Source organism: Podarcis filfolensis (assembly GCF_964270895.1).
Source record: "Podarcis filfolensis genome assembly, chromosome: Z".
Classification (NCBI taxonomy): domain Eukaryota; kingdom Metazoa; phylum Chordata; class Lepidosauria; order Squamata; family Lacertidae; genus Podarcis; species Podarcis filfolensis.
In genome coordinates this window covers 40785072-40812611 of record NC_139617.1, presented here as the reverse complement: position 1 = coordinate 40812611, position 27540 = coordinate 40785072, and the positions used below count along the sequence as shown (strand labels likewise).

The window sequence follows — 27540 nt, the reverse complement described above, 5'->3', positions numbered from 1 at the left end:
CCAGTTTGACCTCTCTACCGATGCAGGAAAACTGATGCTACAGCACCAATCTGCCTAATACTGGTCCCCACCACTCCCAGAGAACACCACCCCACACTGTCAGCTCCATCTTCTGTGTGAAAAACCTTTAGATGTGTGAAGACAGCCATAAAGTCTCCCCTTAACTTTCTTTTCTCTGGGCTACACATACCTGGATATTTTGACCATCTCTTGTAGGATTTGGTTTCCAAACCCCATCACCATCCTGGGTACCTTCCCTGGATAATTTGGAGGGTAGATCTTCTTCACTCGGACTGGGCTAGGCAGGGAACCTACAAAGCACTATATTTGCCACTTTGGTACCACTGAAAATAATGCAGAAACTCAACACTTACAGCACAGAGGTAGCCGGACCCTGGAGTGGTGTCTAGACCGAGAAGCAGCCTTGTGATGGTGATCATATAGTCTTTCACGAATGACTGCAAGGGAAGAACCCATCAACAATGGGGCAGCGGCCTCTACTAGGGCAACAGCATCTAATGGATTTGGTCCCTCAATTTGATTGAACAACTGAGCTTGTGAAAACTCCAATTAAGCTAACAACAGGTAAAACTCATTCCCACAGGAGGCAGTGATGACCACCAATTTGGATGACTTTTAGACAAATTCATGGAGAACAGGGCTATCAATGACTACTAGCCACAATGGCTATGCTCTGCTTCCATAGGTGGAGGCAGTATTGAATGTAACAACATAAGAAGAGCCCTGCTGGATCCAGCCAAAGCTCAACTAGTCCAGCATTCTGTTCTTATAGTGGCCAACCAGATGCCTGTGGGAAGACCCCAAGCAAGATGCAAGCATAAGAGTTTCCTTCTCCAGTGGTTTCCAGCAACTGCTATTCAGAAGTATGACTGCCTCTCAGAGCGAGGTGCTAAGATGAAGTTGGGTGCCTCTGCTGCTTATGTCCAAGAACCCAATCTGGGGGGAGATTGGAAAAACAGGAGGGGGGAAAAAGCTTGATGGGGACAATGTTATTGAGACTTGCAGAAGCCAGAAAAAGTACATCACAAGGAACTGAAGAAATATCAATTCAGAACATTTGGGGGTGGGAAGAAGATGAAAAGAAAAGTTATACTGGACTTCCTGAGTGACAGAAGTGGAACACTGGAGACCCATGAAAGAAACTAGGGAACACAGCACTAGCAGTTTGGGAGAAAAGCTGATTATCATCAACTACAGTGTCAAATTATTCTGGAATGTATATGCTACATTCCAGTTATGGCGGGTGGGGGTGGGGACACGGCTATTGGGTTGTTCTTGTTTTTACTTTGATTATGTATTCTGTGCTTTTATATTGTGATTTTTATCCTGTGAACCACCCTGCGGGTATAGGGCAGTATACAATGTTTATTATTATTATTATTAATAATAATAATAATAATTTGAATAATTGTAATACATACAATTCGCAGATAGAGACATGGAAGTACACCTCTGTTTTTCCCTTCTATGTTTTTCCTCCTCCTTTTATCTTTTTATCTTAGTTCTATTTGTTCTCTTTTTCTTGTTTTCTCTTTGTATTTTTTATTATTTTGTACAGTATTGGAAACATTTATAAAAGGCTTTTTTGGGTGTGGGTACGGGGCAGCGGGTCGAGACATCCTTTACCATGGACTGAGGAGGACACAAGCAGGAAGGAGACAGTTGTAGGGGGGGGGGTCCCTGCACGAAAGGCAGGGTGGAAAGGGTCTCCCAGGTTGAGAGAAATAGGCTCCCCAGTGGGAGATGGGAGGGTCAACCTCTCTGTATGTGGATAAATGACAGGATATATATGATATAAATATGGCAAAGGGCCTTTTAGGCATTTCCTCCCTCTCCTTCTCTTTTTTCTTGCATTTTTTGGTTTTTTTTAATATTCTTGTGCTGTAGACTTCTTATTGATTCTTATTATCAATTTTTTATTATTATTTTATTATTTATTTATTTTTAAGAAGTATTATTGCCTCTAACACCAGTTGCCGGAAACCAGAGGAGGGGAGAGTCTTGTGCTTGAGCCCCGCTTTTGGAGTTCCCACATGCATCTAGTCAGCCACTGTGAGAATATGATGTTGGACTGGATAGGCCATTGGCTGGATGTAGCAGGATTGTCTTACGTTCTTAATATACGTTTTCTTTTTTAAAAAAATATTTTAATACATGTTCTTCTGAAACTGAAACCACCACATCACCCAAGATGCATTCTGTCCTGTGTGGAAGAGAACAAGGCGATGGAGAAAACGTATCATCTAAATGCAAAGCATTTGTGCCCCTCCCCCCGTCCAACATGGACCCCCTTGAGAACAGTTTCCCCCCTCCTCATACATAGTGTCTACCAATCAATCCATGTACAAAAACTCATACATTAACTAACATTTCTTTAAACTGTGTGACAGCCCTGAGCGACAGCCTTCTGCCATCTGGTGGATCGAAACCTTCCATCAGTCTCAGCCAGTATGACCAACATTAAAAAATTCCTTCCAGTAGCACCTTAGAGACCAACTAAGTTTGTTATTGGTATGAGCTTTTGTGTGCATGCACACAATTCTTCAGATACACTGAAACAGAAGTCACCAGACCCTTATATATAGTGAGAGGGTGGAGAGGGGTATTACTCAGAAGGGTGGTGGGAATGGGTGACTGGCTGATAGGTGTGGTAAACCTGCTGATGACTGTTAATGACTGCAATTGATCTTACAGGAAAAAGCAAGGGGTGAGATGGCTAAAAATAGCTATATCGTGTATAATGAGATAATAATCCAATGTCTCTATTCAGACCAGGTCTCTCCGTGGTTTTAAGTTTGGTAATAAGCTGCAATTCAGCAACTTCTCTTTCCAGTCTATTTCTGAAAGACCGCTACTTTGAGTATGACCAACAGTTAGGGATGATAGGAGTTGCAGTCCGATAACAATTCTACACAGAGCAGACCCATTGAAGTTAGAAGGTTGGGCTGAGACCTGGGAAACTGGGGTTCTAGTCCCAACTCGGCAAATTTACATTTACATTTAGAGAGGTCCGAACAACTCCTTTCTTGAATCGGGTTCCTTCCCTTCCTGGAGATTCAGTATGGCACAGTTTGCAAAAAAAAAAAACCCAATGCTACAGGGGATCAAATGCTACAGCTAGAAGGCCCGTCTTTTGGAATGAATGGTGGCTCCCTTCTTCCCTTCATTGTTACCTGGTAAAGCAGTGTATCCAACATGCTGATGCTGAAAACTCTGCCGGCAGCAAACGGAAGGCGGAACATGAAAGCCAAGTTGGAACCGTTCTCCCGCTCTTTCTGTGGGGAAAGCAAGAATGCAGAGATGAAAATAATAGTATGGCAGCCTTCCTGGATTAGACCAAAGCCAATCTGGCCCAATATCCTGCCTCTAATGGTGGTCACCCCAAAGTTTGCAATAAACAATATTTATTTTTATTTTTTAAACAACAAAGTTTGAAGGTAGAGACCAAGACAGCCCATGGAATACTTAGAAAGTTCGTGGCTAGCTATCGCCGCGATCAGGTGCGCTTCACAGTGTAGCACTTTGTTGCAGGTCCCAATTTCTGTTCAACTTTCCAAGGGTTGAATTCAACACTACTCCTACTCAGAGTAGACTTATTGAAATCAATGGGCAAGACTTATTTAGGCTCTTAATTCAATGGGTCTATTCTGTGTAGGACTAGAACTGGCTACAACCTCAGCGCTCATGGCCTTTTTTATTTACTATATTAAGAGGTAGCATGGCAGTGGGCACACACACATCCACAGAACACTGCTGGATTGCCCTGTGAAAAGAAAGGGCACAATGAGAATTGTGCTTCATCTTGAGCCTTGCAACCCTAAAATGTCAGCATGGAATCTCATAACAAGGGAGCAGCTGGGACATGACCTACTTAGTGGGTAGCAATGATAATAATGGTGACCATGATGATGTTTTCTTCAACAACGGGAATCAGGGAGAGGTGAGAGGGCAACAAATCAGCATTCTTTTAAAAATATATATATTATTTTTCTCTCCAAAGTGCCTGATACCACCATAAATTAGGAATCTAATAACCAAATACACATATTTTTGTTCATTTGTTACCTTTTCTAGTTTGGAAAGGGCCAATGAGTAGCTATCCTTTGCTCGGAACTGCATGAACCTCATGTTGGATGGATGTGTCAGCTCTGTAATGATGCTCAGGCTTGGGAAAAGCCTAGAATGAAAGCAAGGGGTGCGGGAGAGAAAGCAAATACATTTCTGTTAGACATTTCAACAAATGTAAGAATAGCCCCGATGGGTCACAGTGTGAGATTCATAATTTGGCATCATGCTCCCCAAAACCGGCCAGCTGGTTTCTTCTGGGGAGCCCACAAACAGGGAACAAAGACAACAGCCCTTCAGCAGGGATGAACCAATAAAAACCTAGAACAGCCCAAGAGTGGCCACAGAGTACTATCTAGCCATTGCTATGGAAAATGCTGTTGAGATGGAAAACGAGGAAGGGGCATGAAATAGAGTGAACACCTAGATACCCCATTTCATTTTTGTTGCATATAGAGATAGATAGATATAGAGATGAATTCCTGGATGCCAAGATCCAACTTTGGGGCAATTAGTCTTTGGTAAGAGAACCCAACAGAGATTTAAGGTCAAAAATATGCAGCAAAGTAAAGTGTGGACGTATAGGCTGTTAGACCATTAAAATATGCTCTTCCAAGTAAATTCCAAGATTTCCTTCTCCTCCCAGCATAGCAAGAGACCGCGTGTTTGGTAAGGTTAAAAATGGATTACTTACAAACTCTCCAAAGGTCAAATTTATGTGCTTTCCCTTACATCAGTCAGGAAAGCTGCACAGTAAGCAATACTTAGTTACAAAGTGGTAAATGTTTCTTGATTATTAGTATAAGAACTCAAGAGTGGCTCGTAAGAGCCACGTGGTTGAGCTGGAGCTGGAATTTCTCACGTAGACTGGGGGTGAACAAAGGTTTGATTTCCTATTTTCCCCAAGGTAAAGGGAAGTGACCTCACTAAGCTTATTCTATGGTCTTAACCCCTTCATGTATTAATTGCACTGAAGCATGTTGGTTATTTGATGCTGATTATCCCACAACTTTAATTGCTACTCAGTTGGGAATTGCCAAGGAGGACAAAAGAGTCTTGCCTCCCCCACCCTCAATCAAGTCCAGCTGAGAAACAACCTTCCCATGGCTTTAAGAGCAGTAGATGCAGCTGGAAAGGGAGAAGAGGTATATGGGGGGGGGGGGAGGGAATTATTTTAAGTTATGTGATCTTGTTGTTAAATTTGATCTGTTTATATAGCTTTTACGCATTGTAATTTTGCTGTTGTTTTGTAATTTAGTAATGTTTTTTTATTTTTTTTGGGGGGCGGGACATGGGTGGCGCTGTGGGTTAAACCACAGAGCCTAGGACTTGCCGATCAGAAGGTCGGCGGTTCGAATCCTCGCGATGGGGTGAGCTCCCATTGCTCGGTCCCTGCTCCTGCCAACCTAGCAGTTCAAAAGCACATCAAAGTGCAAGTAGATAAATAGGTACCGCTCTGGCAGGAAGGTAAACGGCGTTTCCGTGCGCTGCTCTGGTTCGCCAGAAGCGGCTTAGTCATGCTGGCCACATGACCCGGAAGCTGTACGCCGGCTCCCTTGGCCAATAAAGCGAGATGAGTGCCGCAACCCCAGAGTCGGCCACGACTGGACCTAATGGTCAGGGGTCCCTTTACCTTAATGGTTTTTTTAATTCTTAAGTGAATTTCTATTTAATTATTGTTGATATTATTGTGTAACTTTATGCCGTCTTAATTACACCACATTGCTTTATGCCAGCTTCATGTGCATAGGATTGCTCCCAGTGGTGTGAATAGCTCAAGCTGCATGTCTGAGGACCCATTAAAATATGCTGTAACCTCTGAGCCTTTTCCCATTTAACTCTTGCCCTAGTTCTGTCACTGGACAGCTCAGCTGGTTAGAGTGTGGTGCCGATAACGCCAAGGTTGCAGGTTCGATCCCCATACAGGACAGCTGCATATTCCTGCATTGCAGGGGGTTGGACTAGATGATCCTCAGGGTCCCTTCCAACTCTATAGTTCTATGATATTTTGTGTGTTATTTTTGTGTGCTATTATATTACTTTATTTCGTATAAGCTGCTTATTCTAAGTCATATTTTTAATTATGACTTTTTTTGCATTGGATCAGATTGTTATGAGTAATCTTTGCTGTATATTTTGTTGCTTCTTCAGCTTGTAAACTGCCTTGTTTATCAATATCTAGGTATATAGAAAGGCGGTATACAAATTTAAAGTGAAACGAAATGAAATGAAAATATGAGAACCCCACATTGCAATGTCTCGTGTATGTGTGTGTGGGCAAAACTGTCAATTTTTATTCTCTCTGTTTCTCATTTTTCCTGTCTTAAAATTCAGTTGTCCACATTTCTTCTGCAATTTGCATTAAAAAAAAAAGTTTATTCAGTATTTACATGTGAATTTATCCTACTCAACACATTTCTGTATGCAGGCTTGACTAACAAAGGACGTATTTTCAAGGAATTTCCTTTGATATAATGCATTTTGCTATGTTATCTTCACTAATATAGGTGTTCTTGCGCACATTTCCTTGGCTGGTGAGTAGCTGATAGCCTTATCACTGAATTCATCATATCAACCTTTTATTCGACCATCAGTCAGAAAAAAGTACATTTGTCAATACACAGTTAAAACATCCAGGAAGATTTTAGAACTTAGCCAACACTAAAATGGGCTAAACAGATAGCCCCATACCTTATCACTGAATTTGTCCAGTGTTCTTTTAAAACCATCCAGCCTGGAACCAGCTCTCCATTATGGGATGCAAGAGAAACAGTGGGAGTGGGGAACTGAATACAGCTTGCCAGGCCTCTCTATCTGGCCCTTAGAACTGTCCCCAGGCCACACTTTCCATTGGCCATGCTTGGCCCTCCAAGTGTGCTTTGCTTGGCTAGAATGTGTCCTTGGACTTTGATGCTGCTGCTTGCTTGCTTGACTGGATGGAGGACTGAGAGGTGCATGTAGCAACCAGCCTGCTGTACCAAAAGTAAAATTGGCATTCATTGCTCCACCCACTCTTCTCTCTGGCCCTGCCCACCACTGGCATGTGGCCCCCAGAAGATATCCAGAAGGAAATGCAGCCCTCAGGCTGAAAAGGGTTCCTCAACCTGGAGAAAGAGGGAAGATTATCATGGCCAGAGATGCTGAACCTTCAAAGCACTTTGCCTCACCTGAACATGGTTTGGACGTTGACGATGGTCTTGGCATCTGCCATGTAATCCTCTTCGGCGCTCATGGTGCTCTCCTTGTCCACCACCACCAAATTGTCAGCATAAATGATCCCACACTGCAGCAAGCTGTCGAGGCTAAAAGGTATTCCCCAAAACAAGTGACAATTAGGAGGCTGTTGGAAGGCGGGAGGGGTTAGGGTTAGCCAGCTTTGATGCTCGAAATGTCTCAGAAAATTATGCTCTTGGCAATTTGCTGACAATTTTTTTGTTGCTGTTTTGAGATCACCCCATCCCAAATTGTTGCATTGGGCCAGCATGGGGAACACTGCCTCAGGATAGAAAATTTAGGAATCAACTTAAGGAATGTACAAAGGCAGAACTGTTTTGTATGTTTATGGATCTGAGTATGAATTATCAGAGGGTTGGTTTTTTGTTTTTTTTTTAGCCCAACAAAATAAAACACCTCCAAGTTTCTGTCCCTCATGGTGGTGCCTTGGGGTTGTGCCTTGGGGCACTGAACCAAAAGAGACAGAGACAGGTGCAGGGAAGGAGAGAGAGAGAGAGAGAGAGAAAGGGGAAAGCTTACTTATCAATTGTGCCTTCCATATAATAGACCATTGGAAAACAGCAGATGGCTTCCAGGAAATGATGGTCAGGCCTGAAAAAGAGACACTCAGTTTCTCTTTTTTCCAATCTTAAGTCCAGTTTTCCACATCAGTCCGTGAATTCTTATTATGAAGAAGCGCCCATGAAAATTCTTCAGCCTTTTAGTGTGAATTTCTCCTAATGGACACATGCCTGCATGCAATTTCCCCTAAAATATACACATTTTGGCAAAGCAGCTTCCCATAATAAAATGCATGTTGGTATTCTATTTTCACGAATACGTGCACATTTATGCACACTTTGCCACAGCATATGCATTTTTGTGCGCATCACTTGGCTGGAGAACTGCACTGCAAAATCCAGAGAAATGCGGATTTTGAAGGATGGCTGCAGTTTGATTCTTGCAATGTTTCAAAAAGTGTGAATTGGATAGGTCCACTTTGAAAGGCAAACTGAATTGAATTCCTTCCCGGCCCCCAACCACCAGCCCTGCTTTCTGGTGCTGTGCTGCCCAAATCTTTCACCCTTCTTGCCGCTCTGACCACGATGACACCCCACCTTCAGTCTCTGCATAGGTCTCCTCTCCTTCCCTGGATCCTGTGCCAGCTCCTCATCCTTACTTTCGAAGTTGTACTTCTCCACTCTCACAATACACCTCCGCCTGTGACCTTTGCTGGTCACAGGCGCTGTAGCTCAGTGTTAGAGAGTTGGCATTTGGAAGGTCCCTGGTTCAAGTCCTGTCTTGTCCCCAAAGTGGGCTGTAAAAGATGCCCACCTGAAACTGTTGCTGCCAGTCAGTGTTTGCGCAATCATTTCTTAAGCTGCTCTAATACGTCAAGGACCACCTCTCCCCGACATGAACAGACCCAGATCCTGGTATTGCCATCTGAGGCATTTCTCTGTGTGCTGCCACCATGGAGAGGACTGGAGGGTGGCAACACAGAACAGGCCTTCCCAGCGGTAGCTCCCCAACTTGTGGAATGCTCTCCACAGGGAAGCTCGCTTGGTGCCATCTTCATTTTCAGATATGAGACATTCCTTTTTACCTGGGCGTTTGGCCCTTAATTTGAAGGTTTTCAATTACTTGTGGCCTCTTTTAGAAGGCAGGATCCATAAGACTGACCTTTATTTGTTTAGGTGTTGTGTATGTGTCAGGTTCTATTTCTTGCTTTCATTGTAATTCGTGTTTGTAAATTGTAGTAGTGTTTGTGCACTGTGCTTTTAAGTCACTTTTGTGAGTAAAGCAACTGTTATGTACTGAAGTTCTCACCCTGGGCCAGCAGGGGGATACTGTAGATAGTTTTCACTCAGGTCCACATATGCAAATAAGGGATCGAAAGTGACGTTCAGTGATTGAATAGTTACAGAAAGTTGTTACAGTTACGTTGTACTGGAGCTCTATATAAGCAGGCTGGCTGAACCCTTCAGTTCAGTTCTGGCCTATGAATAAACAAGAGCTGTTTGAAGAATCGTTGTGTCGTCTAATATGTTCACCCACAACTTAACAGCAACAGTATCATCACGTACAACACCAGCAGAAGCAGTCTGAGTAGGAAGAACTTCAGAGCAGAGCATACCACCATCTTTCTTAATCACTCTCTGAGCATCAGCTTTAGGTAGAGCCTTTCCCCTAAAAGCCTACTTTTCTATTTACAGGGAGTGTGTAGGGTGTGTGTGTGGGGGGGCTCTGATGTAGCCCCAGTATATTTGTATGTTTGTGTGTATATAAGAGCTGGAGCGGGGAAGTACTTACTTGTTGTCAAGCAACAGTACGATGGGGTTTAGCTCTTTCCGTGACCGGTAGTAGGCGCGGAGAGGAACAATGAAGTTGTACAAGCCGTTCCCAGCCGTCTCTGCTGACACAATGATCAACTTGTTCTTAAAGCCGTAGGCTTTGGCGTCTTCATAACTGTTGTGCCTGCAGCCCTGGAAAGATGCCGGGAAATGTTTTATTTTACACTTCCTGGCTGGCGCTCAATAAAGGACCAATGTCACCTATTCTCCCCATAAGAAGATAAGAAGAACCTTGCTGGAGCACGTCGGTGACCCAACTAGCCTAGCATCCAGTCTCTCAGTAGACAACCAGATGCCCAGGTGGGAAACTTGCAGGTAGGACCCACTCACAAGAGGCTGTGGTCCTGACCGACTTCCGACGCAGCGCGATCTCACAGCAAGTGGGGATCTTACCGAGAGGGAGATCCCGGGCTATTTTGAAGGATTAGGGGGGCTTCAGGGCGTGGAGGCCCCCAAAAAACACTTCTGGAGGGTGTCCAGAAGGTCCGGTTCCCGGCACGACCAGAAGCGATCAACCCGGCCGTCAGGTAGCTTCAGAAGAAGTGAAGAGAACGGCGGAGCAGATTGGCAGGTCGAGGGAAGCCATTATCCACCTTCAAGTAGCGAAGCCCCGAGCTTGCCGAGAAAGCGCTGCGCTCCCAAATTAAAGGACTCCGACCTCAAAGAATTTGGAATTTTATGGTTATAACAACAAGGAAGTCATGGAGCAATAAGAGAAGTAACCGGGGTTCAGCCGAATCCGAAATCAACTCTGACGCAGCGAGATTCCAGTGCTGGGGAAAGTGAAAGTGAGTTGCCATAGCGACACTCTGTTTCCCCTTTCTGAATTTTCCTTAAAAGCAACGTTTTATGTAGATACTTTATACCAAGAGGATTGTGGAAGAGAAGGGGGACCAGGGGCGAATGGTTGGAACTGTGAGTCCTTGAGGAAAAGGAGGGTTTGAATGTGAGAAAGGAGTACTTCTCCACCTTGTCTTTAAAGTGTAAAGGACAGTGAAACCGGAAGAGAAGGCTCCGACGCCATTAAGAACTGAGGATAGAGGCGCGTGGAGGAAAGTTTAAAAAAGGTTAACTACATTAATACTGGCTGTGGAAATTAGCTGTACGTTGGATTTCCTGTAGATATTACCCCCTTTCTTCTTCTTTTTGGAATTTTTGATTTGTATGAGAAACTAAGTTGCCAGAGAAATAAGATACGGCTACATCATTGGAAACAATGCTATATTAAAGGGACTTGGTGACACCTAGTGGTGGGACTGAGATTGCACAACTTGGCTTTTAGCCTTCTTTCCTTCTCATCGCCTTTTCTTTTTTTGTTACCTTTTATCTTCGCTATTTTTGTGTCCCCCCTACCCATTTGTGTGGATTAGCCTGATTGGAGGCAAGAAGAACCCCCTGCAGTGGCGCAATTTGTGTGGAGGCAAGAAGACTCTACAATAAGAACTTTGTATTGACTGTTTGAAATATATATAAGGGGAGAAATATTATTATTGATGATTACATATAGATAAGAAGGGCAATGCAAAAGAACTAGAATTGGAGAATTTGTAAAACGGAAACTGTATAATTTAAGAGGGTTAAAGCGAATAATTCTGGCGGGGGGGAAGAGGAGGAGGGTACTGCACGGGGAAAGGGGAATTATAAGAGTATAAGATGTCTCATACAGTGAAGAAAGGACCAAATGGAGGGACTCCTGGTGAGAGGAAAGGATCTAAACAAGAGACGGATTTTAAGGCAGATATCTTAAGGATGTTTGCGGAAATTAAACAGAGTGAGAAAAACTTAGAGTCCAAACTAGAGCAGGTAGATAATAAAATTGAAAAAATGGATAAAAAAATGGACGAAACAGTTAGTGAGTTGAAAGGTCAAATAAAAGAAGTATTTAGGAGAACTCAACATGCAGAGGAAGGGTTAAAAAAGACAAGAATGGAATTAAAAGATATTAAACGGGAGGAAGAAAAGATCAAAGCAGAAATGATGGACTTAAATAAAGCACAGGAAGAGATGAAAGATGTTATTGCGATGAATGAACTCCGACAGAGGGAAGTGAACTTGAGGCTCAGAGCTGTGCCAGAGATACAAGGTGAAAACATCAAAGAGAGGCTGATAGCAGAATTGGCGGAATGGATGGATATACCAATAGAAGAAATGGCCAAAAATGTGCAGAATGCATTTAGAATGCGTGTGAATACTACAAAAGCAAAGAAATTTACAGGAGATTGTCTGATTACATTTAAGGATAAAGAAATGAGAAACAGAATATTAGGAAAAAACAGGGAAAAGAGGCTGAACATAGATGGGAACTACATAATTATTTTTAAAGATATCCCAATTAGATTACTTAAACGAAGAGATTCTTATAAATCACTGGTACAGACACTGAAGAAAAACAAAATTGAATTTAGATGGGAGTTCCCGGAAGGAATATCATTTGTGTATAGAAGTAAGAGACACAGGTTGTCAAATTTAGAAGAAACAGGGAAATTTTTGAGGAAATATAAGGAATTAAGATCAGAGGTGAATGGAGCTAAGGGAGCGGAGGGAGGATCACCAGGAGAACCAAAAACGGAGGAAGAAGAAGAAAGGAGTGGAAGACAGACGGAGGAGGAAGAAGAGGAGGAAGAAGGAGACTCGGCGAATTTATAAAGAAAAGGAAACTCACGCAAATGGTGGGCACCATGGGGTTAAAAATTTGGAACTGGAATATTAATGGGATGAATAATAAAAAAAAGAGGAATAAAATTGAACAATTTTTGAAAAAGAAAAATTTGGATATTATTTGTTTGCAAGAAACGCACGTGGCTAGAAGACACAAAAAAATTCTAATTAACAAAAGATTAGGGAATGAATTTGAATCTTCAGATAAAGAAAAGAAAAGAGGGGTGGTATTGTATGTTAAAAATAAGATTGAAGCCAAACAAATCTTTAAGGATAATGAGGGAAGGATGATTGCGATTCGAATCAATTGGCAAGGAGAAAATCTGGTCGTAGTGGGGGTCTATGCACCAAATGGTAACAAAACTGAATTCTTCGAAAACCTAGAAGAGAAATTACTCGAGTACATGGATCAGAAAATTATTTTAATGGGAGATATGAACGGGGTGGTTTCCTTAGAAATGGATAGACGGAGAGAAGGAGCAAGCAAAGAAGGGAAATTACCAAAATCTTTTTTTTCAATGGTAAAAAATTGTAACCTGATAGATATCTGGCGGTTTAGACACCCGTTGGATAAACAATTCACTTTCTATTCGGAACCAAACCAGTCGCTGTCACGGTTAGATCAGGTCTGGATTTCAAATGAATTGACACCAAGAACCAAACAAATAGAAATTAGACCCAAAGTAATTTCAGACCATAATCCGATTGAATTTGAGTTGGAGAGTTTTGAGAAAAGAACTTTTAGATGGAGATTAAATGAATATCTTTTAGACGATCAAAAAATTGTAGAAAATGCACAGAAGAAGCTAACAGATTATTTTGCTGATAATTGTGATAAAGGAACAAAGAGTAAAGTGGTTTGGGACGCGAGCAAGGCCATAATAAGAGGTTACTTCATTCAGCAGAATGCAATTAAAAACAGGAATAGAGAGAGAGGAAAAGAGGAAATTTTAAAGCAGATAATGGACAATGAACAAAAACTAATTAAGAAACCTAACTGTCGGAAAATAAAAGAAAAGATCAAAATCTTACAAGCCCAGTTTGCCACAATAATAAATAGAGAGGTGGAATGGAATATTAAAAGATTAAGACAAAGGAACTTTGAATTCTCAAACAAACCAGGCAAGTGGCTTGCGTGGCAAATAAAAAAAAGGAAAGAACAGAGCACAATAAATAAAATTACAGTAGAGGGAGAAGAAATAAGCGATCCAAAAGGAATCAGGAAAGAATTCTTGGACTACTATAGAAGCCTTTACAAAAACAAGGAGAGAAACAACTTGAGGAGAATAGAGAGATTTCTGAAGGATAAAAGGGTGCAGAAAATACCAACAGATAAAAAACAACAATTGAATGCTCCTATTGAAACAGAAGAGATAGTAGAAGTAATCAAAGAATTGAAGAGAGGAAAAGCCCCAGGACCTGATGGATTCACTGCGGGTTATTACAAAGAGATGAAATCCATCTTGATGAACCCATTGAAGGAGGTTATGAATAACATCCTAAGAGAAGAAGAAATTCCGGAAACATGGAAAGAGGCATATGTTACATTTATTCCAAAACAAGATGCAGATCCAACCCAAGTCAAAAATTATAGACCGATTTCACTGCTGAATATAGATTACAAAATCTTTGCAGGAGTTCTGGTGAGGAGGATGAAGATTTTGTTATCAGAAATTATCCACAGAGACCAAGCGGGTTTTCTTCCTGGCAGGCAGATGAGAGACAATATAAGGAACATAATTAATATGTTAGAATATCTGTCTGCCAGGTATGACAAACAAGCTATAATGATGTTTGTGGACGCAGAGAAAGCATTCGATAATGTGGCATGGGACTTTATGTTGAAAAATTTGGAATATATGGAAGTGGGCAAAGATTTTTTTAATGGGATAAAAGCAATTTATAGGGAGCAGAAAGCTAAATTGATCATAAATAATGTAGTAACGGAAGAAATAAAGATACAGAAGGGAACGAGACAGGGTTGCCCACTTTCCCCACTTCTATTTATAACGGTGCTAGAAGTCCTTCTGAATTCAATTAGGCAAAACAAAAAAATAAAAGGAGTAACAATCGGTCATAATGAGTACAAAATTAAAGCATTCGCAGACGACTTGGTAATAATGACTGAAGATCCCATAGCTACAATTGAAGAAATCTTAAAGGAAATAGATCTGTTCGGAGATGTGGCAGGCTTCAAACTAAATAAGAAGAAAACGAAAATGATAGCCAAAAATATGGATCAGAGGGTAATAGAAACAATTCAACAACAGTCACAGATAGAGGTGGTTAAAAAAGTTAAATATCTTGGAATTTGGGTAACCCCTAAAAATATAGACTTATATAAGAATAATTATGAAACAGTGTGGAAAGAAATCAGAAAGGACCTAGAAGTGTGGGGAAGACTAAAACTGTCATTTTGGGGAAGGATTAACACAATTAAGATGAATGTGCTACCAAGGTTGTTGTTTCTATTTCAGACCATTCCAATAATTAAGGGGAATGGAGTCTTTAAGGAGTGGCAAAGGGTGCTCTCAAGATATATTTGGCAGGGCAAAAAACCGAGAATTCAATTTAAATTGTTAACAGATATAAGAGAAAGAGGAGGTTTTGCCCTGCCAGATTTGAAATTATACTATGAGGCATCATGTCTTTGCTGGCTGAAAGACTGGGTCAAGTTAGTGAACAATGAATTGCTAGATCTGGAGGGTTTCGACAACAGGTTCGGTTGGCACGCCTACTTGTGGCACGGAAAAAGGAAAGTACATAAGGGATTCGAAAACCACATCTTTCGAGGTCCACTAATTGAAATATGGGAAAGGTACAAAAACCTGTTGGAGCCTAAAGTTCCACACTGGTTATCACCTCTTGAAGTGTTAAGTGTGAAAAAGATTAATATGAGAAGTAACTGGGTAACATACAGCCAATTATTAATTAAAGAAGGTGGGAAATGGAGATTGAAACCTTATGGGCAGGTTAAAGAACTAGTATTTGATTGGCTACAGTATTTCCAAATAAATGCAATGTTTAAAAAAGACAGCAAAGAAAGAGGATATGTGGATAAAGACTCTAAATTTCAGACGGAAATTATAGACAATGATGTGAAAACTTTATCTAAAATGTATAAGATGTTGTTAGATTGGAATTTAGTAGATGAGGAAGTCAAGTCCGTTATGATTCACTGGGCTAGAGATGTGGGCCATAGTATACAATTTGAAGATTGGGAAAAACTGTGGAAAGATGGATTAAACTTTACAGCATGTACGACAATAAAAGAAAATGTCATGAAGATGTTTTATAGGTGGTATATAACACCTATAAAATTATCGAAAATGTACAAGGTTTGTAATAAGTGCTGGAAATGCAAAGACAAGGAAGGCTCCTTTTACCACATGTGGTGGGAGTGTAGAAAAGTGAAAGAATTCTGGGAAAAAATATATATTGAACTCAAGAAGATCCTAAAATATACGTTTTTAAAGAAACCAGAAATCTTCCTATTGGGGATACTAGGGAACGAGATACAAAAGAAGGATTGTAAATTTGTGTACTACGCGGTTACAGCAGCAAGGGTAACGCTAGCCCAGAAGTGGAAACAGCAGGAAATACCAACGGTGGATGAGTGGAGAGCAAAATTATTAGACTACGCGGAGTTGGATAAATTGACAGGAAAGATTAGATATTTAAGAGACCAAAAGTTCATTAAGGATTGGGGAAAATATGTAGATTACCTGGAATATATAAGTGAGGGACAAACAACGTTAAGGGGATTTAAAGAAGCATTGTGAAAGACGAAGAGTTATTGACTAAAGGGAATAGAAGAGAGAGAGATATATATTGTCAATATAAGCTAGGAAATGCGTAATCTTAATTATTACCACGAATGATTTACGGACAAGCTGAAGGAAGTCTTATAAGAGATGGAAATGTGAAATATCTGATGTGAAACATGTAACGTGTACTATTTTTTTTTTCTTCTTTTCTTTTTATTTTCTTCTTATTTTTTGTTTATCTTTTATTTGTAAATCAATAAAAATTCAAATATCAAAAAGAGGCTGTGGTCCTCCTGTGGTTTCCAGGAACTGGGATTAAGAAGCACTGCTGCCTCTGAGAATGGAGGGAGGGAGAATGTAGCCACCAAGGTTAAAAATCCTTCACAACAAGGTAATAAAAGCAGCCACAGCAAGCAGGGCAGTTGGTAAACTAGACCACTTTCCCAATAAAATTATCCTCCCTCCCACAGTAACCATTTCCAACTCTCCTGGATATGAAGCAGTCACAAAGGAACAGCCAACTGAGAGGATGAAATGAACAGGAAGATGGATGAAGTAGGAAGAAGAGAAGAGCCCCCACGTGAACAAGATGGGGGCAGGGAAGCTGCTTAGATGCAAGAGCTGGGGGGGGGGGAGGAGAGAAACAAAATCTCCAGCTGTTTCACTTTTATCAACTGCCAATGTACCAGATGTTTCCACTTTATAGAGAAACCCTGCTGGCCATTCAAACAGTTCCTCCAGCATCAGAGACGTTCGTGTGGCTTTTAAGAAAGCCCAGCCCAGGTAGCAGCTTGTGTACATGTCTGCATCTCCAAAGCTCCCATTCCTACAAACCCCTGGACGTTTTGTTTAGCCTGGGCTAGCTAACCTCTTGCTCTCTAGACGCTGCTGAACTACAGCTCCCATCAGCCCTTGGCAGAATGGGCAAAAGTCACAGACGATGGGAGTTGTTAGTTCAGCAATATGCAAAGGGCCAGAGGTGAGGCCACCCTGATCTAGACCTTCTCATGCCTCTGATCATTGAGCAGGCACTGCCTGCACGCCTTTGCCACAGTAGGGACTAGAAACCTTAACACAAAATAAAATTGGTGATTTTCAGGAAATATTTTCAGTTGCTGGTGTTTCTAAATTAACCTTAAAAGGTAAAGGGTAAAGGGACCCCTGACCATTTGGTCCAGTCGTGACCGACTCAGGTGTTGTGGCGCTCATCTCTCTTCATTGGCCAAGGGAGCCGGCGTACAGCTTCCAGGTCATGTGGCCAGCATGACTAAGCCGCTTCTGGCAAACCAGAGCAGTGCATGGAAACGCTGTTTACCTTCCCGCCGGAGCGGTACCTATTTATCTACTTGCACTTTGTGCTTTTGAACTGCTAGGTTGGCAGGAGCAGGGACCAAACAATGGGAGCTCACCCCGTTGCGGGGATTCGAACCGCCGGCCTTCTGATCGGCAAGTCCTAGGCTCTGTGGTTTAACTCACAGTGCCTCCTGTGTCCCCTGTGCCACCCGTGTCCCCTATTAACCTTGGTGCCCCACAAAAGCGTAGAAAAAGAAAGAACCTGTTCAGAAATGCATGCCTTCCAATATGAAGTGGCCCCAAACTGGGACACCGTTTTCTGGGGTCGCACTCCTTCACAAGTCATGCAACACAAGACCCCACCCCCCAGTGCTTTTTTTGGGCACAGCACCCAAAAATGAGTGTTTTGGGCTGCCATGTCCAAAAAAATGTGCAACCCTAAGTTGTGCAAGATTACATTGGGCACTTGGGCTGCTGTCCTCTCACAAGAAGGGGCAGTTGACAGATATGGAAATGTGACAGGTCCTTACCTTATCCAAGCGCAAGCAGCAGAATGGAGCTTTAACGGGCAAAAGGTGGCATAATGTGGGAGAGCTTCCAATGTAGGGAGAGTTGGGAGGGTAGCCTTTCACATACCTGTAGAACAAGGGGGAAGTGGTCAGGATTTGGCCCACCATTTTGTTTGTTGTTCCATTTCCACACACAATGCCCCTTGCAGTGGGGAATTCCAGGAAATGTAAAATGGTTGCAGCCAGCCCAACAGCATACTCTCCAACATTTCTCCGGTGAAAACAGGGACATCCTATTCCATAATAAAATAAATACTAATAATTTTACTATTTATACCCCAACCATTCGACTGGGTTGCCCCAGACACTCTGGGCGGCTTCCAACATATATAAAAGCAGAATAAAACATTAAACACTTTCCTATATGTGGCTGCCTTCAGATGGCTTTGGGGGTCAGATAACTCCATACCCTCCAACATTTCTCTGATGAAAATAAGGACATCCTCCCACACCTTAAAACATTTATCAGATGAAAATAAGGAAAAGCAGAACATTCCGGGATCAAATCCAGACCAGGATTTCAGAATACTTTGAGTCAATCACAAACAAGTCCACCCCAGGCAGTCCCTATGGTACCCCAGACCAAGTTGTCCAGGGCTTTGTAAATTTATACAAGGACCTTGAGCCTGGCTTGGTAGTAGATGAGCAGCTAATACAGATGCTTTAATAATTGCATCACATGTTGTCAGCCAGATGCCCCCACCAGCGTTCTGGCCACTGCTGCATTCTGCACAAACTGTGGCTTCCAAACCAGGCCCTAGGGCAGCCCCACATAGAGTGCTTTGCAGTAACCAAGCCTTGAAGTTTCCAAGGCATGAACTACAGTGTTCAAGCAAGGCTATTGTATATAGTAGATGCATTTGATGAACACTTTATCCTAGTGTATGCATTACTGTATGCATTTTATGTCTGGAGAACTGCATCATAAAATAAGGAGAAATGTAAACTTCATGAGAGAGCTGCATTTCAGGTTATGTGTTGGAAGCACAAATTAGGTAGATTCACATCACACTGTGCAATAAATTGAATTTCTTTCCCCATCCTCTATTCCATGGGTAGGCAAACTAAGGCCCGGGGGCCGAATCCGGCCCAATCGCCTTTTAAATCTGGCCCGTGGATGGTCCTGGAATCAGCGTGTTTTTACACGAGTAGAATGTGCCCTTTCATTTAAAATGCATCTCTGGGTTATTTGTGGGGCATAGGAATCTGTTCATTTCTTTTTCTTCAAAATATAGTCCGGCCCCCCAGAAGGTCTGAGAGACAGTAGACTGGCCCCCTGCTGAAAAAATTTGCTGACCCCTGCTATCCTCAACCACCTTCTGCCACCTGCATACACATACCTTCCAAGTGCCCCTATTTTCCAGGGACCGTCCTGGAATCCCAGAAGCCATTTTGGTTTCTGATTTGATCCTGGAATGTCCCAGTTTGCCTTTTCTGCCCCCCCCCATGTCTGTCTGTTTGTGGTGTGTTTCTTTGTGTGTAGGTGCAAACACGGAGTCCTGTTTATACTGAAAATAAAATTCCTGCACCAAATGAAGGAAATGGCAAAGCAATCCCTACAATTTTGAAGCGAAAGGCCAACAATCCACTTTAAATTGTTTCATTGCAATGGTTCAGCAGTGAGTCATTTCTTAGGAAACATTTGGAGTGTTTATTCCTTAACTGTAAATGGAGTCTTGCTCTGTCTACTCAGAAGTAAGTCCCACTGTATTCAATGGAGCTCACCACGAGATAACTGGGTAAAGACCCGGCAACCTTACACCACAACCCAAAGTATTTTTTTACTCAGAACTAAGTCCCACTGAGTTCAATAGGATTTCCTCTCTGATATGTTCCTCATTATTCTCAGTGTTTCCGTTCTTGTTCTTATTCTTATTTCTTGTCTTTTTCCTCGACAGGGACTCAAGGCAAAAAAACTTTTTCATTCTGTTTATCTGTGGAAGGCGTTGTACATGACTCCTTCCCTCAAACATTTTTTTCTTTACAACACTTCTGTGAGATAGGTTTGCCAGAGAGGTTGTAACTGGCTCATGGTGACTGATGTAGATGTGCAGACGATGTGTTTAGGTGTGAGGAGACCAAACATGGGAGAAGCTTCCTGGTGAAGAATAGAACATCCCTATTTCCATCTGAGAAATGTTGGAGGGGCTACAAAAGTCTGTGTGTATGGTAGGGTTGCCATACACCCGGAATTTCCTGGACACATCCAGCCCATGTCAGCAGTGTCGTTTTTGCTGATTTTACTTAGAAATAGCTGGAAAGCGTCCAGTTTTGTTGTTGTTTTTTTGCAAAAATCTAATCAGATTTTGGGCAAAACAAAAATAAGCTCAACAGCTTTTCTGTCCAGATTTTCGCTTTTTGAAATATGGAAACCCTAGTGTTTTTGGTGTTGTTTTTTGAAATGGGGGGAAGAGACATTTAACTCAGCCCCATACTAATTTTGCAAAGCATTTATGGAGTGGAGGAGACTCTTGAGAGTCCCATGGACTGCAAGAAGATCAAACCTATCCATTCTTAAGGAAATCAGCCCTGAGTGCTCACTGGAAGGACAGATCCTGAAGCTGAGGCTCCAATACTTTGGCCACCTCATGAGAAGAGAAGACTCCCTGGAAAAGGCCCTGATGTTGGGAAAGATGGAGGGCACAAGGAGAAGGGGACAACAGAGGACAAGATGGTTGGACAGTGTTCTCGAAGCTACCAGCATGAGTTTGACCAAACTGCGGGAGGCAGTGGAAGACAGGAGTGCCTGGCATGCTCTGGTCCATGGGGTCACAAAGAGTCGGACATGACTAAACGTCTAAACAACAATAGCAATTTAGCTATTACAAATGTGTCCGGAAGATGGCACTGTGGTGCCACTTTAAGAAAACCATGGCAAAGTCCTTCACCTCCTGCTTGCTCTAGTGAGATCTAGGCAGAAAGGAATAGAATAGAAAGCATGCCACCCAGGAACAGAGCTGAAATGGAGCAGAAAACTCTTAATGGGAGGCTAATTTATGCAAATGGCCCATTAAGTGCAGGAAATAACAATAAATTTGCGCGGCAGTGCTTCCACAGAACAGCAAGTGGGCATCTTGCTGGGTCCTTTAATACCCAGAACACCATTCTGGAGGCACTTTCCACTCTGCTGCACTCTAAAAGCCACCCCATTTGTTGTGTGTGCGTGTGTCTTGGAAGCAGCATGGCTCTAATCTTGGCATTTCAGCAGAAGGATGCAGCAAACATCCACCAGGACTTGAGAACACCCTGATCCCAGGTTAAGAACTGTAAGGCAGGGCTTGACTGAATGATTAAAACATACAGTATACTGGCAAGCCTCTGAAATTCTCTGGCCTTTGCCATAGCATCCTGGCATGTTCCTTACGGAGGAATTAAGCGAAGCTGTTGTGCCCCCTGGCGGGTCATGCGCTTCAATGCATTTTAATGCTGCCCAGCTAGCTAGAGTGGTCCTTCGTCGGGTGCAAGGCGAAGATAAGAGGAAGACTAAGGGTGACATAAGCTAATGATCTAGAACTCCCCACGATTAAAATTCCCATGCGTACACAAAACTAATGTATCAGAAAGAAAGCTAGGCTAAATGCTGCCTTCCTGACATGCTAATTGCCCAAGTGTGGGAGCTATTTAATAAAAAATGGGAGGGGGGCATACAATCTGTCCAGCCGTCTAATGTTAGATTAGCCTCAACCAGAGCCAGGGCCTTCTCAACTCTGGCTCCAGCCTGGTGGAATGCTCTGTCTCATGAGACCAGGGCCCTGCGGGATCTGATTTCTTTCCGCAGGGCCTGTAAGACAGAGTTGTTCCACCTGGCCTTTGGCTTAGAATCAATTTGATTCCCTCCCCCTCTTTCTTTTTCCTTTCTCCTCCTGTGAAGAGGCTGCATCCTAATGTTTTAATGTTGTATTCTAATCTTTTTTAAATTGTATTTTAATCAACTTGTTTTTATTATTGGTTGTTAGTCATCCTGAGCCCAGTCTTGGCTGGGGAGGGTGGGGTATAAATAAAAATTTATTATTATTATTATTATTATTATTATTATTATTATTATTATGGTGCAATCCAAGAACCAGATTTACTACTCTGCCACTTGCAACCAACCCTAAGAAATATATTTCATTTGTTTGTTGTTAAATGTCTATACTGGATCAGAGGATCACAGGGCAGTTAATAATATAACAACACAGAAATACATATCATAGCAACAAACAAGAACAATACTCCCTCACACACACACAGTTTAAAAGGCCATAGATATGAACTAACAGCTCACTGACTCGATAACAGTGAGTCCTTCATCATCCGACTGAGTCATCTCGTCCTCGGACTGGTCACTCAGCATGTCACACGGCAAGAGGGAGGAACTGTCGGCCACCTCTAGGACAGGGGCAATACTGGGCCTCCTTTTCCCAGAGCCATTTTCCGCTGGCAAGGTGAGCTTGCTGTTGTTGATGGGGCGGCACTCTGTGTTCTGCAGATCCATGGCCACCGTGCCTGTGGGGACAGAGGGAAGAGGCAGGATTAGGCACTAAAGTCAGCTACTACAGGCAAACCAATGCCCATATTACACTTAAAAAACACACACACACCTATTTTTAATTTTTGCTCTACAATGAAAGCTGCCTACAGCAAGGGTGAGAAACAGCAGGCCTGACTGTGGCCTGACTGTGGCCCTCCAGGTCACTCAGGCCATGTCCCGCACTGGCCTCGCTTCATACCCAGAGCGTTTCTGCCTGGCTGAAATATGTCACTGAACTCTGAACATGCCTCTTGCTTGTCTGGATGTGGGATAGTGTGGGTGTGTAGAGAAATGGGCCCTACTTTACGAAAGGTCAAAACTGTGTTTGTTGCTCTGCTGACAGGAGCAAGCCAGCAGTAAATCACACTGTACACATTGGAGTTAACTCTTTATTAGCAAGAACAGGATCTGCACAGACTTGGTGGGGTGTCAGGCCTAATGAGCACAGGAACTAATCCCTGGTAGGTCTTGTACCCATGGATCAGGTGCCAAGACTAAAGATCCCTGCCTCCTCACAGCTGTCTATGTATCCTCTTCAGAGTCTATCTTTGCTCCTCCCGCTACATGCCTCTTCTGGTTCTGGGAGGTTGGGGAGGGGAGAGCTTGTCAGAGCAGGAGGGGGAGACACCCATGTCTCTTCACCAGCCAAACTCATCTCTGCCTCTCCAGATTCCGCCTCTGCTTCTGCTTCAGTACTGCTCTCTGCCACTGACTCTCCCAGCTCACTAAGCCCTGTTATCCCTTAAGCTTGTGATGCCTCCTCTTCCCACTCTTCTCTTTCTTTCTTATCATTGTTGTCCCACTACCACTCCGTAGGCTCTGAGCCTTCTTCCCTGGGGGATTCCCTAGCTGGTGCCTCCCCCCCCCATTCCTCTGCATCCAACCAGTCCATGAACATCTGCCCATTTTAGCCTCTGGCTCCACCCACCACTGGCATGTTGGAAGGTTCCCCTGAAGGGAATGAGGCCCTCAGACCAAAAACAGGTTTCCCACCCCCAGCCTAGAGAGCCTTTACTACTAGGTGACCTAAAAACAACCCAGATAAAGAAATCCATATAAATAAATAAGACTCCCGCTGGAACAGATTAAAGGTTCACCTAGTCTAGCAACCTGTTTCCTACAGTGGGGTGCCACTGAGGAATCCACAAGCAGAGCTAATAGGCTCCCCACTACCATTTTTGCTCCCCAGCAACTGGTATTCACAGGTATACTGCCTCTGAACATGGAAGTTTTCTTTAGCTGTCATGACTAGAAGCCATGGTCCTAGTCCTCCTTGTTGTAGCTCAGTGGCAGGGCATCTGCTTTGGATACAGAAGGCCGCAGGGTTGATCCCAGGCATCTCCAAGTCAGCCTGGGAATGTCATCAGCCTGAAACTCTGGAGAGGCACTGCTTGTCTGTATTGAGTTGCATAGACCAATGGTTTGATTCAATATAAGTCTGCTCCCGTGCCCCCCCCCCCCCCAAATAAGCTCCTGCTGTGTAAATTCTTTCCCAGATTTATGGTAAGTTGTTTTGGAACATCTGATGAATGTCTGCATATTTATTTATGCCCCACATTTCCTTCAAAGATGGTATAAATAGTTTCTCCGCTCCCTATTTTATCCTTGCAACAACCCTGTGAGGTAGGTTAGGCTGGGAGGCTGTGATTATCTCAAGGTCACCCGGGAAGCTTCATCATGGCTGAGTGGGGATTTGCACCAAGGCCTCCCAGGTCCTAGCCCAACATTCTTACCACTGTGACACCACATTGAGCAGGATGGGTCTAAGAAACTCATTCTTTACATATTCGGCAGCACTAACATCTCCAGCAGGTGTGCGCCTGTGTGCCATTTATGCAGATCTGTTTCAGGTAAAATGCAGACTGCTCTTTATTCTGCAAAGTGACGGTAGGTGGCCCTAATTATCTGGATTGCAGTTTGACAGAAAGCAGCATGAAAAGCCCCATCGCGCCTGGACTTCTGGGTAACATCTTTGCTGAGACGGGTGAATCAGGGCTCCATGAGAAGGCCAGCAACAGATTCTAATTGGTGAACCCGAGGAGAGAAAAGGCAGATGATGAGAAGAACGATCTTTGACTCTGTTTGGAGGAGGAGAGCAGGAAGAGAGGGAGGGAGAGCCTTATAATGAGCTAACAGAGTGGGCGGCAGAGAAGCAAGATTGTATAAGGGAGGAATGATTCAGGAAAGGCATAAATAGCACTCCTGTATTTCGCCTGTGGCGCTCTCTCTGCCTTGCGACAAGACAAAGATGCAGGGCGCATATTCAAAGGGCCCTTTCAGCTGGAGGGGAAATGCATAGCCACTGAGGATGAGGCTGTGTATTAGGGGCTGCAGTGGTAGCTTGTAATCGTTGGGATCATTGGGATGCCATGCGGGGATGCTGAAGGTAGGGGAAGCCAGAGCCAGTATTGAGCAGTTTGGTTTCTTGAGTTGGCAGATGGGTCAGACTGAATGACACCTTTGAGGTCCCTTCCAGAAACTCCATCTCTTAACAGCAGCGCCATGGTATCTATGGTGCCTGGTGGAGCCCAGCAGGATAGAACCAGAGCCAGTGGCAGGCAGAACCAACTAATTCAAGCTTGCTCCCGTACTTCTTCCTGTTGAGTTCTATAATAGGGTTACCAGACGTCCCTGGTTCCCAGGGACAGTCCCCGGATTCACCAATCTGTCCCCAGACAAAATCTGCCCCCGGAATGTTCCTGGATTTTAATTAAGAAGAAAAAGAGTTTGGATTTGATATCCCGCTTTATCACTACCCTAAGGAGTCTCAAAGCAGCTAACATTCTCCTTTCCCTTCCTCCCCCACAACAAACACTCTGTGAGCTGAGTGGGGCTGAGAGACTTCAGAGAAGTGTGACTGGCCCAAGGTCACCCAGCAGCTGCATGTGGAGGAGCGGAGACGCGAACCCGGTTCCCCAGATTACGAGTCCACCGCTCTTAACCTCTACACCGCACGGTGTCCTCGGATTTATGCCTGGGGACTTCCGGTGAGGCAACATGGCAGACGCCACGGCAGCAAGCAGCATGGAGGTCCCGGCCACGTTAAAGTTCCAGCCAGCCATTCCGCTGGCTGGGGGGGGGGGCGGGAGATTTAAACCAAGGTGCGAGCCAGAGAGCTTCTTTCTGGCTCGCTTTCTCGATCAATGCTCGCCCCGAACTTGCGCAGAGCTGCCCGCAGCAGAAGAGTCCACAGTGCTGAATTTAGGGGTGGGGGTGGTGAGCGAGGCGCTGAGGTGGTGAAAAAGAGGAGGAGGTTAGCACAGAAAAGAGCTGTGCCACGTTGCGAGAAAAAGAGAGAGAGAGAGAGAGAGAGAGAGACGGAGTGTGGTGGCAGCTTCTCACGGGAACAAAGAGGCGCACAAGTGAAGGCTGAGGGGGAAATGGGGAGGGGAGGAAGGCAGGCAGGTGAACAGGCTCCTTTGCTTTCGCTCCCTCCTCTCCCTCCAATGGCCACTGAGGAGATGGTGAGTTTAATGGGGGGCGAGGAAGGCACTGCGGTGCCCCTTGTCCCCGGCGGTGCCGCGCTGCCTTCCCACTGGGAGTGGGGCGTGGGGGTTGAAACGTTCTTGGGAGACAGGGCCTCCTTCACTCCCTCCGCGCCTCCTCTGGCACCAGCAGCCTCTCTTGTGAGGAGGGCTGTGTGCGAGTCCACTGTTTGTCCACCTCTGGTAAGAGATGCCACCACGCCAGTTAAATCTCCATAGAGACTGCACTCGCCCTCCTGCGGTCTCCCAGTTATGGGAAGCCGGTGCCTCCTCTGTGTGTTTTAATGCATGTTTTCCCAAGACCAGCGTGCACCTTTACTCGATCTCCTCCCCCTCCCCGCAACCAACATCTTTTTTGGGGCGTTTGTGTGTTTGTAGATGGGCTTCTCCACCTGCCTTGTGTCAAGGTGCATGCCCGACAACTTTGGGGTCCCCTCCTCTAAAAAAAGGTCAAGAACTCTGGGCAACACTTTCCTAAAATAAAGCATGAAATTCAAAAAATAAAAATAGTGTCCCCGGATTCCTTGAAAAAAATCTGGTAACCATATTCTAGAAGAGCAACACAGAAACTAAGGAAGAGAAGGAAGTAGACAAGCTGTGCCACTCCCTGGTTTGTTCTAGTTAAGCAAGCAGGCAGGGGCTGGGGCTGGTTGAGAATGATGGGGAAACATCCTCCCTGAATGTTTAAACATCACACTGAGGTCCAGCGCCGAGGGCCTTCTGGCCGTTCCCTCACTGCAAGAAGCGAAGTTACAGGGAACCAGGCAGAGGACCTTCTCGGTAGTGGCAGCAGCGCTGTGGAACACTCTCCCATCAGATGTCAAAGAGATAAACAACAAATTAACTTTTAGAAGACATCTGCAGGAAGCCCTGTTTAGGGAAGTATTTAATGTTTGAAGTTTTATTCTGTTTTTAGTACAGTGGTACCTTGGGTTAAGTACTTAATTCGTTCCGGAGGTCCGTACTTAACCTGAAACCGTTCTTAACCTGAAGCACCACTTTAGCTAATGGGGCCTCCTGCTGCCACCGCGCTGCCGGAGCACAATTTCTGTTCTCATCCCGAAGCAAAGTCCTTAACCTGAAGCACTATTTCTGGGTTAGCGAAGTCTGTAACCTGAAGCGTATGTAACCTGAAGCGTATGTTACCCGAGGTACCACTGTATTCTGTTGGAAGCCGCCCAGAGTAGCTGGGGAAACCCAGGCAGATGGGCAGGGTATGAATTATATATATATATATTACTACTATCTGTATCTATATCCAGTGGCGGGTGGTGCCTTTTGAGGTTGGTCGGACAGAAGGCTGAGACACCAACAGTAGGCGGCACAGCGCTCAAGACTCAAAGAGGAGGAAGCTGACTGGCAGGGCTACCCTCTGGTGCAAGTAAGAAGGTAGGCAGGTGGGGGCTGCCTGAGTTTGAGATTTCTCTTAATGAACCAAACTCCACCAAATGGCAGTATGCTAATTCGAGAATCAGAAGCAACACACCTCTGGGTACCAGTTGCTGGGGTGAGAGCACTGTTGCACTCATGCCCTGCTTGTGTGCTTCCTATTAGGGTATCTGGTTGGCCACTGTGAGAACAGGACGCTAGACTAGATGGGCC

General features: G+C 44.0%; 1 protein-coding gene across 14 annotated transcripts in view; it reads right to left on the bottom strand.

Moving 5' to 3' along the window:
• The window catches only part of KCNT1 (potassium sodium-activated channel subfamily T member 1), a 207799-nt gene that overhangs the window by 15074 nt on the left and 165185 nt on the right, over positions 1 to 27540 (bottom strand). For 13 of the 14 annotated variants that reach the window (XM_083597183.1, XM_083597191.1, XM_083597192.1 and 10 more), the window contains 8 exons: positions 22212 to 22428; positions 17902 to 18007; positions 9613 to 9785; positions 7840 to 7911; positions 7254 to 7388; positions 4087 to 4198; positions 3195 to 3296; positions 375 to 458 (listed from right to left, as the gene is read on the bottom strand). In XM_083597183.1, coding sequence (XP_083453309.1) covers positions 375 to 458; positions 3195 to 3296; positions 4087 to 4198; positions 7254 to 7388; positions 7840 to 7911; positions 9613 to 9785; positions 17902 to 18007; positions 22212 to 22428 — 1001 coding nt within the window. The remainder of the gene's footprint in view (positions 1 to 374; positions 459 to 3194; positions 3297 to 4086; positions 4199 to 7253; positions 7389 to 7839; positions 7912 to 9612; positions 9786 to 17901; positions 18008 to 22211; positions 22429 to 27540) is intronic. The other variant, XM_083597193.1, reaches the window with a different exon arrangement.